The sequence below is a fragment of the Malaya genurostris genome, chromosome 3 (genome assembly GCF_030247185.1).
Source record: "Malaya genurostris strain Urasoe2022 chromosome 3, Malgen_1.1, whole genome shotgun sequence".
NCBI lineage: Eukaryota > Metazoa > Arthropoda > Insecta > Diptera > Culicidae > Malaya > Malaya genurostris.
This window is the reverse complement of record NC_080572.1, coordinates 114,276,966-114,291,100: the sequence shown is the minus strand read 5'-3', so window position 1 is coordinate 114,291,100 and position 14,135 is coordinate 114,276,966. Positions and strand designations below refer to the sequence as shown.

Sequence of the window (14,135 nt, the reverse complement as noted above, 5' to 3'; positions counted from 1 at the left end):
ATATGAACTGTGTGTAAAATTTGCTCAATCAGCATGGCGAACACTTGCAGATGTCACCACGATCGACACGAGGTGCCACCGCTATTTGGGTGCCGCTTTCATTTGAGACACAACTTTGGGTGCAACCAAAGACATCATATTAACAAGATATCCAGCTCTCACATTTCCCGAACAAATCATTGGCAACATCCTTTTTTGCGAGCATGGTGCCCTCAGGTGAATCCGCATTGAATCTCTTGCATATAAGTAGAGGAGAGAAATGTCAAACTCGTGCGCACCAAAATAGCAGCACTGCGCACCCATACAATTGACATGATATGTTGAATGTGATGCCGTGCGATGGCGTTGCTGAACTGAAGATTGATTTCGCTCCAAGCTGACAGGGTCTGGGTGCAACATTCACTTCTCGCTAGATTTTTGTTTTGCTGTTGGTTAAAATGACAAGTTTATTTTTGTTTTATTCCGATCGGATTCTCGTGTGATTTATGCGACACGGTAATAAAATTGTCTTTAACAATTAGAGAAATCGTATGATAAGTGTTAAAATTGTTGTAGTTGGAATATTTCTACAACTGGCAGGAGGATTTTGTTATCGTTCCGGAACGTAGTGGAACGTTTTGAAAGATCGCGGCGAACAGTCGAGTAGGTGGCAATAGTGTTTCCAACGTATAGCAAATTTGAAATTTACACAGGATTTTGAAAAATTTTGTTCGAGTCTGTATATCTGTTATCTGTGGTATGGTGCTATCAGTTGACAGGAACAAAATAATTGTTCACAGCCCCAATCAATCGAAATCCGATATGCTCTGGGTCTCGTATATAGCGGATTCGTTTTTTACGCCCCCGATGAACTATGTTAATGAGTTAGAATAATGGATAAAATCGATTTCATCTCGCTTCCTTTTTCAATTCGTCTATCATTTTTTTTAACCGATTCTCCCAATGTTTTTGTTGTATTTCCAAGAGTTTTGTCGTGAATATGACTTGCTTTCACATGGGACGCTTTTTCCATTTTTACTCTGTACAAGAGTGGATAGATCTTAATCGTGAATATCTCTAGCTGTACTTTACTCTAGAACATATTTTTTCTTCCTGCTATCGAAGATATGATCAGGAATTTGTGATAAAATTTTCAGTAGTTTCAAATAATCACAAAGAACTCAAAAATCTCATGATGCTTGTTTGTCTTTCTCATGCTTGGACGACGGTTTTGATACAGTGAGCGACTGCGACGTTTTATTCATTCTAGCTAGCACCGTTGACCGTTTATTAGCAGTGACATAATTATTCAGTCATTGAAGAACTTTTAGATATTTTCTTCAATTGAAATTATTGTAATTCATACCGTGTGTACTTTTGCAGGCGAACAATGTTTTATACTCTATTACCCTGTGTGTGTAGGGAATTCGTAAAACCATTTTAAGCACAGAATGGACGAGATATTTAGTTAATGAAGTTTTATTTACAATGTATTTCTCGTCAATAGTATTTCATTTTAGTTCTTAATTCCTAATATATTTGTACATCCCTTTCACCATAGCGTAGTCGTTAAATTGTGGATCCCTTAAAAGGAAATCTTTTCCCACTTTATGTTAACAATAAATTAAAGGGGCACCGTTACAATTCTGAAAGTAAAGAAAAGAAATCTTGCACGTTTCACACAGTATATCAACTCATGGGAACGATTTGACATATTCAAAAGTGTGAAGAATCGTGTATTTCGTATTCACGTCATCCATGTCACTGACATTACCCACCCCCTTTTCTCTTCAACTCCAGCTCTGGTTTGATAATGATGGAATGTTTGCGGAATGCCGTCTTCATAATGTGAAATATTTCTACGAATTGATTTGAATATATGAGGCCTTGTATTCTCAATTATATATGATTCAATTTGGATTAATTGCAAGCACTGTCTTATTTTGCCTGCAAAAATCTAAGACACTATGCTGGCTTATTGACTTTCCCTAACCGGGACCAAGGTTTTGCAGGAGTAAGTGGTATATCAGCTGGAAAGCCTGCGAATTTATAAATATTAATGAAATTATTGCTAAAACTTCAGTCTTACGTGAAACATGTCAGATGAAGGTTGCTGCTAGACAGCAAGCATATCACAAAGCGCTAAAAAACGATTTGAAGTTCTAAAAGGTCTACTTAGATCGTAATTAACTCGCACGCGCGTAACTTAAGGGCTGGAGAAAAGAAGCCCAATCTTTCGATTACTCTAGGAACTATGGAAAAAATTTTACTTCGATTAATCAAAACCATCGAATAGTACATGTTTTGTTATGTTTGCGAAGTAAATTTTATCATAATAGATTGTAGATTATACTACCCCTGTCGCAAGAAGCTTTTATTTTGCGGTGAGCACGATATCTCAAAAACTTATGAATCGATTAATTCTAAATTTTCAGGTGTCGTTCCTAATTGCCATAGCAAGTTCGTGGATGAAGAGTTTTGCAAAAAAAAATCAATCAATCAATCAATAATGAACAACACCTTAAAATTTAGATTCGATTTGTTGTGATCAGAGCTGCAATTTGTCAGTCACGTCGAATGGTCTTGACAGACTGACTAGAATCATCGTTAACTATAATCTGTACTGTGGAAGTGACTGTCAAATGGGATACTCCATAGTTCTATGAACAAGTAGAAGTATACTCAGTCAAAGACAGGTGACTCTTTTTGTTTTCTCTCGCATTCTCCTATTTCCTATTGAAGTAAAGAAATAAAAAGAGTACTATCATAAACAAAAATTGACAAAGCTAATTAATCCTTGCAAAAAGTCAGCGGTCGTTCATTGGAGTAAAACGGAATTCGCACTATTCCGGGACGACCGGGACGGGACCATCCGGGACGTTTTTTCCTCATCGGCGATGACTGAGCTGCCGGCTGTCAGATGAATGGTGATAGCAGCCATATCCTGGTTTTCGATCGTAAACCAACCGATCCCGGAAGCGTTTAAAAGGCTAGTTACTGTCAAACTGAGAGCTGTGACATAGACGGATTTTCTACACTTTTGTGCTAATTCCTTTTCGCATTTGTACTTTAGACTCTGTTTCAAAACAAAGTGGCAACAAACCGTATATCATGTGTGTGTATCAGTCACGTACCCAGAGGGGGGGCCCGAGGGGCCCTGTCCCCTCCCGAAACCAAAAACAGATATATAATTATTCAGAAGATCTCAGACATGTGTTACAGAAAAAACAAGACAGTAAACGTAAAGAAATGTAATACAATAACAGTTCCAGTGGAAAAGTTTATAGTGTCTGTTAAAAACACCCGTAAAAGGCACACCGAAAATTAGGTACATAAGCAATCTTCAGTAACATTATATTTTTTATCTTTGGGCCCCTCCTGGGTACGGGCCACCATAACAACTATTTCCGAAATCAAGAACAGAAATGAGTAATCAACTAAATGAGTCATCATGTTAATTAGAAGATTTTACCAACCAGTTTCAGATAATCCAATTGAATTTTTTTCGATGCTTAAAAGTCGGTTTTCACAGTCAAAATTGAATCAATCAATCAATGTCAAAATTAAAGGAAATGGTACGGGATGACCAGAAAGTGCCATGGGTATTAATACTGAGCAAAATAATCATACTTTTAGCAAGATTCTGCGAATGAAGAAGATGTCCTGCCGCTGGATACCGCACTTGCATAATCAGGATTAAAACGACGAACGCGAGCCCACGTCGGAAGCATGTCCGCCTATGCTGATGAGGTCGGTTAGTTACTGTTGACGAAGTCTGGATCCATTATTATACACCAGAGAACAGAATGATTAACCGACAATAGACTGAATTCGGCACGAGTGCTCCGAAGTGACCTAGGTAGGTTAAATTGGGCGGAATGGTTATGAAGTCGGTTCTTTGGGTTTGTCTCCGTATACTTTTCGTGGACTACCTCAAACAAAGAAAAACACCTTCGACAGCTAGTATAAGTGTACATTATTGGAGCGATTAAAAATCGGTTTTCGAGACAATGCACAGAGCAGAGTGTGAGCTTCATTTTGAAGTTCTGACCGCTTCTTCCGAACCTGTTCCGAAACCGGAAGCTGGATTGGGATAAAATAGCATACAAGTCTATGAATCCATAAGACCATCCATTCTTACATTTGTGCAAATCGTCCTAGGCATCTCTGAGAAATTTATGTGAGTCCCATTTTGGAGTTTTTGACTACTACTAAGAAGGTTTTTTCTGTTATAGCATCGTCACTTCCAATGACGAATTCAAATTTTTATACTCATCACCCTGTATAACCAGATCAGAGATGTAAAGTAAAAATTTTGAATATATTCATACAGGGTTGAAGAAGTCTGTAAAAATCTGCGAAGTTGTCTTCAAAGAATGATGTAAGGAATTGGTATAGTGAACAATAAAGACCTCGGCGATTACGAAAGTCTGTAAATTTTCACAAACGTCTAAAAACCGTGATTTTTAAAAGCCTACAAAAAGTCTGCAACTGAAACATGTCTGCAGCTTATTCTATAAATCTGCTGATTTTCAAACAAATCAGCAGGTCTGACATCTCTGATCCAGACACGGAAGATGACTCGATGAAATTAAATAGGATTATCCGGGATTATAAGGCACTTCATTTGAATATAAATTTATTTAAATCTGCTCGACCATCTGTTCGACAAATAATCAACAAATTTTACAAATTAGAAGAGCTTGAATAGTTTCAAAATATTTGTTTCTTTTTACATCGTGAACACATAATAACATCCTATTTACATAAAACACACCTTTAAAATTGAAGGTTTCAATACTCATCACTCAGTTTTTCCAGAACCAGAAGTCGAAGCCGAACTATGGGACTATATGATAAAAGAAGTGTAATAAATCGATCCCTTCCCTTTGACACATATAACTTCTTGCTTCAATCCGTCATTGTCCAATACAAAATATGTGAGTACAAATTAACTTATAATTACTATAATTATTATAATTTAATTACTATTTAATTATAATTTATAATTACTTGCACTCACTCTTCAAAAAAAAAACAAAAACTACTTAAGGCACAAGAATCATCAGTTAGATGCGTTATTTCTTATTTGTGGGCCCCTCCCGAAACGAAATCCTGGGTACGGGCCTGGTGTGTATACAATGACATTTGCATCATAGGTGTTAGTTACATATTAATATTGACAAATAAAAAAGATGAAGCTAGATTGAAAAAATCTTTGTGCTTAATGACGGTTTTACAATGGTATTTACTGATATAACGCCTAATTGTCACGTGTTATTCCCTGATTAGGTTGTTATCATCAAGTTAAGAAATGACTGAATGATACTGATGATTGATGGAATTTACGCGAGTGCTTTTCATAATTGTTTGATTTTTGGTGAGATTTACGTTTTAACTTTTAGACTTCCGGAACCAAATTACATCAAAAAGTGAGCGAAAGTTAAATAATCTGATCTACGAATCATGGAGGCTGGTTCGTAGTCTCAAGTAGATTCACAAACAAATTATGTATTGAACAAGAACTGTATTACATAGAATTATACTATTTTAAAACGATTGTATCGTCGCGTCTTTTATAATAATGCAAAATTGAATAAACGCAATTTGATAAAGCAAGAAAAAAACTATTTTACTCCATTAAAAAAAACGAAGACTAAATTTCTTAGCTGTTTCAAAATACCATGATTGCAAGAGCCGAGCAAACAAAACCTTTGAAACATATAAACAACAGACAACCAATTTAAAAGAGAGTAGTTTTCGAACCTGTTAATTCTATACTTAACTGCAGGTTACCAGTTTGAGATTATCGTATTTTTGGTCAAGAGTACTTCCACTTGTCGTAAATTTGGTCCCCGACCTGAAAGGATTCTGAATATCAGTAGGATTTTTCCACTAAACATGCTATTGTCTTATACGCTGATGAATCAGCGACAAAGTCTATTGGAAGAGAAGTTTAGGTTCCACATCGGAATGAAAGTACACTTATTTTGCGTCGTCGCGTGATTGTCTTACTATTTAAAATTAAAAGGCAGAAAAGTTGTAGCTCCGTTCACCAATAGATAATTATGCACCGACTTTTTGTTTAGATAGGAATATGGTATATTCAGGATGTAAAACCATTGAGGGAATCATTTGAGCTTATAGATAAAATCTGATTCAACTGAGTTTAGTAATTATTTTCTCTGCTTTCAAAAACAACCCTTATCAAGAGAACTTTTCCGATACTTATTTTCTGTTTCTGAAGACTTAACCGAAGTTGAGCAAATAGAGCAAAATATTATGTCATCAAAATGAAAAATTTATTTTGATTAATACCACTATATTTTCCCAATTAAATGTACTGTATTATTCTCGTTGAAAAATAAATACAGAATTTAAAATCTTTAAGGCATCGAATTTTGATTAACCGCAATATAAAAAGCCAAAGAGAACAGTGACAACAGGTTATCGCACATACATGCAAACAACTAATAGATTTGTCTCTTTCTTTCTTTTTCATCATGGTGTTTTGTTAATTAATTTTGGTAATTCTACACTAGAAAAATGTCACTACTGAAAAGAAAAACTGCACTAAACCAAAACCATCATTAATAATACCCGTTTCTTGAAAAATAAGTCGTGAAGTTTTGTGCAAAAAAATGCTTGATGAGTGATCCGTGTATTTTTTTAGTTTTTATTAAACTAGAAAATGCCATAAAAAGGGAAATAAAAATACAATGTAAATTATGAAAATAAATCAACTGATTATTATTTGCTTTAATTTTGATTCACTATTGCTAGATGAAATGCGTACTGCAAAATCTACTGTTTTTTCAAAGTCGATGTACTGCATTTTCTTGATTTTTATTCAAAATGTACTGTTTTTCGTCGAAAAAATTATACGAGCGTTAACTATGATGAACTTTCCTCTAGTATGTGCCGTTTATTCTATAGATGTTCTTTTGTGTTTGATTTTTTCCTATCTCGCAAAACGAAAAAAAAGTTGGTTGGAAGAGAATTTTTTTCCTTTCCCAGTCCTCTATAATCGTTAAAATGAAAAATCGAACTACCTGCTGGGTATGTCCTAATCTTGAATACTTACAAATGCTTTTTATGTTTAAAAATGTTATTTGACTCATGAATATCAATCAATGCAATTAATTCGCAAAGGTCTCGACTTAAAAGACCACTGATAAGGAATTACTCTGTTCTAAGCTTTAAGAAATAAACAAATTTTCAATGAGGATGAAGAAACTGTTTTTCCCATCTCACTTCAAGTACTGACTAGTTTCATTTTGTTTAGAGTATTATAACTTGATATCATTCACAAACTACGTCACATTTAATTTGCAAGAAATAGTCTGCTATTTTTTTTTAATTATTCAAAAGTAATAATGCCTTTATCACAAATGTTTACATCATTGGGAACATACATCATTTTGGGCAAATTGATAGCAGTCTACTCAAATTAATCTTTTCGAACTAAATTTGTTAGAGTTGTGAATTCATTTTTGATAGCATTTCTGGATGAGGAATTGTTTCATTAAGATTTGTTCTGTCGTGAAGTGTTTTTTTTAATCTCTGTTCATTTACAAAAATCGTCATTTGTCGTCATATATTTGGTCTCCCGAAGGAAATCGTTGATGTTGTTGAGCTACTACATTTGCAAGCTTGTTTCAATTCACCTATTGATGTAATGGATCTTTTTTTATAAAAATTATAAATTACTATGAGATTCTTCGGAGAACTGTCATACCTTATGATCGAAAAAGAACCGGAATTTTCATTTAAAAAATCCCACGCTTGTCCAATCGGTAAACTTTTATTCTCTCAACGTTGGTAACACTTTTATACACATTCTGTCAAATTTTGACGCATATCGTACGAATAGTTTTTGTTTGGCGTCTATACAAAGAAGTTGAAAAATTTTCGTGTGGCGATTTTTATAATGGATGAAAATTTAGAACAACGGCTCGGCTTCGAAGTGTCATTCGGTCGATTGTTGTGCGGTTTCGACGTCATATTCATAGATACACACCTCATTACCAGTTATGATGCATTCGATGAATGTGGGGTCACTATCTGCGTTGGAAATCATCTCTTTGGCCACATCAACACGATGCTGTTTTTGAATGAAATTCAGCTTTTTTGGCACCAGCCGAGAAGCGTTGCGTTTCAAACCCAAAACATCAGTTAAAATGTGTTCGGCTGATCCATAAGAGATGCCCAACAACACAGCAATCTCTCTAATCGGTACAGAACGATTTTGCAACACGATTTGCTTCGCCGATTCAATGTTTTCTTCAGTAACAGATGTTGTTGGGCGGCCAGGGATCTCATCATGATCCAAGCTTGTACGACCACCTTTGAAGCGTTTATACCACTCGTATGCTTATGTTTTTCCTAGACACGATTCACCAAAGGCCTTTTCTAACATTTTCAACGTTTCGGAACACTTAAATCCATTTGCAACACAAAATTTGACGCACGCACGTTGTTCTAAATTTTCATCCATTATAAAAATCGCCACACGAAAATTTTTCAACTTCTTTGTATAGACGCCAAACAAAAGCTAATCGTACGATATGCGTCAAAATTTGACAGAGTGTGTATAAAAGTGTTGCCAACGTTGAGAGAATAAAAGTTTACCGATTGGACGAGCGCGGGAATTTTAAAATGAAAATTCCGGTTCTTTTTTGATCATAAGGTACACACACAGACAGACATTCGGCGTACTCAATGAATGTTTTTATCGACGAATGTTCATCTCTTCTACCGGAATCACGAAAAATTACGTTTCTCAGTCGTAATGCAATGAAATACACACATTCTCGAAAAAAATATATGATATATACATATTACTACATCTCAATATTTTCTTTAAAGGGCCATTTTATCACACTTCACCTTATATAGTATCATTTCTCTGGACTTTATCAAATATTTGCCATACAAATTGTGAAAAAATGAGGTCGTTATAGCGATAAAAAACTATTGCATATTCGTTTTCAATTGAATGCAATCAAATTTTACAGAGCTGTACGCAACCATTTAATTCAAATCATTCATGAATCTCTGAGCTGTAGGTAATTTATCAGACTCGGATTCTGCTTCTACGTTGCTTTATCAAGTGTATTCAATAATCTTGAAATTGTGTTGTATTTTACAGTAAAGATTAGATTAGTAATCCTACTATACTCAATTTATACCCACCATTAAATAGTATGAACCCGATTGCTTGCGAAAATGGTCAAACTTTTCGTAGTTCTTCTGTTCGTGGGTGCAACTTTGTGCGTAGAAATTAAAACGCCCATCAATCAAACAGTACCATGCGTTAGTACCGAAAATGATTTGTGGGAGCTTCAGAAGTATCCTGATGACTGTCGTTTGTTCATATTTTGTATGAATAACATAGGAATAGTAGGAGAGTGCCCCGATGAACTATATTTCAATCCAGATGATCAAAAATGCGACTTACGAGAGAACGTTGAGTGTGAAGACTCAAGCGAAACTACAACTGCTGAAAATGAAGAAGATACGGAAATTACAACGGAACCAACAGACCAAACAACGAATGAGGAGACTACAATCGATGTGACAATCAGTGATGAGCCCACAAATGACGACACCACAATTGAAGAAACGACAATCACAACCACCGAAGACGAAAATACTACCGACGATGATACAACTACTGACGATGGTTCGGAGGAAAACTGTGAACCATTGTGTGCAGAATTTCCACCGTGGGGAGGCCAGATAGCGGATCCAAATGATTGCCAACGATTCGTCAGCTGTGTCAATCGATGTCAGGGAGCCATCATGTTCTGTCCAAGGGGATTGCACTTCAATCAACTGAAGATGGTGTGCGATATCCCGCAAAGAGCGGAGTGTCTACAAGAAGTATGTTCAGATAGAGAAGATGGATTGCACGCCAGTGCTAACAGTTGTCGTATGTAAGTATAATACCTGTTGCGAATTCTATCAATATCAGAACAATACACATCTGTATCGATACAACAGTTCTGATACGGTTTGAAAATATGAATGTCTACCGCAAGAGACATTTCAGGTACAAAAATAAATACATACTTCAAACGATACTCCTACTAACTCAGTAAAACTTACTTATACGTACTGTACTGTACTGTACTTATACGATTCAATTACACGATTACAATTTTAGGTTTTATGCATGCGTTCAAAATAACGCACTTTTATGGTCATGTGGAGATACCCAAGTTTTTGACCCTGTCAGATTAGAATGTGTACAAGAAGATGAAACCAATACTTGCGAGGTAAGTATTTTGATATTTGAATTCAATTATTTTGATAATAATTCACCATCGCTTGCACTAGACTCCAGAAATCCCGTTGGCTCCGATTGAAGTCGTGAATGAATGCACTGATGTTGTGGAATCACAAAACCTAAGACATCCTTATCTGTGTGATGTGTATTACTGGTGCGTTAAAAGATATCTTTTTCCTCGGCAATGTCAGTCGGAATTATATTTCGATGCGGATGCACAAGCTTGTAATCTAAGCAAATTAGTAGATTGTACCATAAATTGAACTCGAGTTGCGTAGTTTCTGTTGAGAGTTATATGATATTACGGAAACAATTTGAGAAGATGCAGGTAAACACACGAATAATATTCAATTTTATTATAAAAATTGAAAAATATTATCTAAATATATTAGGTTCAAAAAAATGTCAGTGAAATTTCTTTTCCAATAATAACATTTATATAGGGCTTTTTTTTTAAGTTTGAATGAACGTAAATGTACGAGGTCTGTTCAAAAAGTTCCCGGAATTTTTTAATTGCGCGCGTCTTGGGAGTCCGGTGGTCAAAATTTTTTTTTATTGTGTTGGTACATAACAGATCGGCTGAAAAGTTCGTATCGTTTCTATGAGAGGGCGACATTAGAATTAAATCCATACCATTTTCAGTTAGTACCAACCTTCAAAAGATACGTGTATAAATTTGACAGCTGCCTGATTATTAGTTTGTGAGATATTGCATTTTGAGTGAAGCTACTTTTGTTATTGTAAAAAAAATGGAAAAAAAAATTTCGTGTGTTGATGAAACACTACTTTTTGATGAAAAAAAGTGCCGCCGATACCAAAAAATGGCTTGATGAGTGTTATCCTGACTCTGCACCGGGCGAAGCAACAATTCGTAAGTGGTTTGCAAAATTTCGTACTGGTCATATGAGCACCGAAGACGATGAACGCAGTGGACGTTCAAAAGAGGCTGTTACCGATGAAAACGTGAAAAAAATCCACAAAATGATTTTCAATGACCGTAAAGTGAAGTTGATCGAGATAGCTGACACCCTAAAGATATCAAAGGAACGTGTTGGACATATTATTCACGAATATTTGGATATGAGAAAGCTTTGTGCAAAATGGGTGCCGCGTGAGCTCACAATCGATCAAAAACAACAACGAATTGATGATTCTGAGCAGTGTTTGGAGCTGTTATATCGAAATAAAACCGATTTTTTTCGTCGATATATAACAATGGACGAAACATGACTCCATCACTTCACTCCGGAGTCCAATCGACAGTCAGCTGAGTGCACTGCACGCGATGAACCGAACCCAAAGCGTGGAAAGACTCAACAATCGGCCGGTAAGGTTATGGCGTCTGTATTTTGGGATTCGCATGGTATAATTTTCATCGACTACCTTGAAAAGGGAAAAACCATCAACAGTGACTATTATATAGCGTTATTAGAGCGTTTGAAGGACGAAATTTTAAAAAAAAACGGCCTCATTTGAAGAAGAAAAAAGTTTTGCTTCATCAAGACAATGCACTGTGTCACAAGTCGATGAAAACCATGCTGAAATTGAACGAATTGGGCTTCGAATTGCTCCCTCATCCACCGTATTCTCCAGATTTGACCCCCAGTGACTTTTTCCTGTTCTCAGACCTCAAGAGAATGCTCGCTGGTAAAATATTTAGAAGCAATGAAGAGGTAATCGCTGAAACTGAGGCCTATTTTGGGGCAAAGGACAAATCGTACTACAAAAATGATATCGAAAAGTTGGAAGATCGCTATAATCGCTGTATCGCCTCTGATGGCAATTATGTTGAATAATAAAAACGAATTTTGGCAAAAAAATGTGTGTTTCTATTAAACGATACGAACTTTTCAGCCGAACTGTTATGTCCCTAATGTAAGGTGAAATTTTCAGCTGTATTCATTGTTTACATTCTGTCTTGTAGCGGCTGGTGTAGACGTGTTTTTTTGAGCTCGGCGATTTTTGTTAGTTCAAACAATGGAAGAATTGAATAGTCAAAGAATTTGTATTAAATTTTGCGTGAAAAATGAAATAAAGTGTAACCAAGTGTGCGAAATGTTACAGAGAGCCTACGGTGAGTCTGCTATGAATAAAACAAGTGTTTACGAGTGGTATAAGCGTTTCCAAGATGGCCGCGAAGACGTTGAAGACGACGAACGCTCCGGTCGACCCAGCACGTCAATAATCGATGAAAATGTGGCTAAAAACAAGACTTTAATCATGCCCCAACCTCCTTATTCACCAGATATCGCTCCGTGTGATTTTTTCCTGTTCCCAAAGTTGAAGAGACCCATGAAAGGATAGCGTTTTTCATCGATTAAAGAGATGAAGGCAGAATCGCTGAGAGTGCTACAGAACATTACAAAAAGTGACTATCAGGGGTGTTTCGAAGACTGGAAAAAACGCTGGCATAAGTGTATTATATCTAGGGGGGATTACTTTGAAGGAGACCATATAGATGTAGACGAATAAATAAATATTTTTTTAGAAAAATGAGAATTCGGGTTACTTTTTGAACAGACCTCGTATGTTATCTGTGTCAAAAATACGAGGTATATTTTCCTACTGCTGTTTTTTAATGCAATCAGTTTTCTCCGTACAATAGATCAATAAGAAAGTTTATTACTAACATTAAACTCATATAATAGATACCAAGTCTTATGATCTGGTCACATTGCTTGCTACGAGCAAATCTTCGACCTTTCACTTTTCCAAATAACAAACTCTCCGACACCTGTAGAAGAATTTGATGAGTCGTCGTATTTTTGTAAAGAGCAATTCCATGCGGACTGGTTGTCTTTTCAAGAAAGCATGATCCCGCGCAGCTTCAGCTTCTTATGATGGGAAGAATGATCCAACAGGTTTTGATTTTCTCCGACAAAAATCGATGCAATCTTCAATTGAATCGATTCGCTCTCTGTATTAGTTAGTAAGTTAGTATATAAGTTCCTTTTCCCCATTACACAATACAAGTAGGTTTAGAATTTTCCCTACACAAAAATCTCAGAATTGCGGAAGCAAATGATGTCTTCATGGTAATAACCAAATCATATATATATATAACAGGGCTGAAAAGTCACCACTTGTGGCTGAACACCCAATTTAAATCTTAATAATTTAATTTTAACTCATATTCCAATAAATAGTTATTTAAAAAAAAAAAAAAAAAAAAAAAGGTTTTGATTTTCAAATACCTCGGGGTGTGGTTTGATTCCAAATGCACGTGGGGAGGACACATTAGGTATCTGATAACAAAATGCCAACAACGAGTAAATTTTCTTCGAACAATAACTGGATCTTGGTGGGGTGCTCATCCGGAAGATTTAATAAAATTGTTTTAGACAACGCTACTTTCAGTGATGGAAAATGGATGCGTTTGGTTCCGCTGCAAACTCTCATATTATCAAATTTTAGCGAATTCAGTATCGTTGTTTGCGAATTGCTTTAGGCTGCATGCATTCGACACATACAATGAGTTTTGAAGTTCTGGCGGTAGTTCTTCCATTGAAAGATCGCTTTTGGGAGCTTTCATCGCGACTGCTAATAAGATGTGAGGTACTAAATTCCCTGGTTATTAATAACTTCGAAAGGCTAGTTCAGCTTCACTCTCAAACAAGATTCATGAATCATGACAGTATATTTTATATTTAATTTCCTGTGACATAAATCTACCCTTCAAGATATATTCCTATCCCTGACAGACTCCTAAATATCCCTGACTCAACTTTCTTTTTCAACACATCCATGCAGCGCGAAGTGCGTGGAATCCCGGAACACCTACGCTCGATGTAAATTCCAAAAATATTTACAAGTTCAATGTATAAAATAAATGTATTTTATTTAATGTCATTCATAATACCAACTC

The 14,135-nt window shown here is 35.8% G+C and overlaps 1 protein-coding gene across 1 annotated transcript; it reads left to right on the top strand.

The window, feature by feature from the left end:
* Positions 1-9,207: 9,207 nt before the first annotated feature.
* On the top strand, positions 9,208-10,656 carry LOC131434866 (uncharacterized). The gene is made up of 3 exons (XM_058602086.1): positions 9,208-9,917; positions 10,148-10,259; positions 10,321-10,656. Exons 1-3 carry the CDS (start codon positions 9,208-9,210, stop codon positions 10,531-10,533), a joined length of 1,035 nt encoding a protein of 344 aa, XP_058458069.1. The 3' UTR covers positions 10,534-10,656.
* The last annotated feature ends 3,479 nt before the right edge of the window (positions 10,657-14,135 follow it).

Coding starts and splice junctions, on each gene's coding strand:
- LOC131434866 (XM_058602086.1), top strand. CDS start 9,208: ATGGTCAAACTTTTCGTAGTTCTTCTGTTCGTGGGTGCAACTTTGTGC. Junction 9,918..10,147: donor AGTGCTAACAGTTGTCGTAT/GTAAGTATAATA, acceptor TTACAATTTTAG/GTTTTATGCATGCGTTCAAA. Junction 10,260..10,320: donor ATGAAACCAATACTTGCGAG/GTAAGTATTTTG, acceptor CGCTTGCACTAG/ACTCCAGAAATCCCGTTGGC.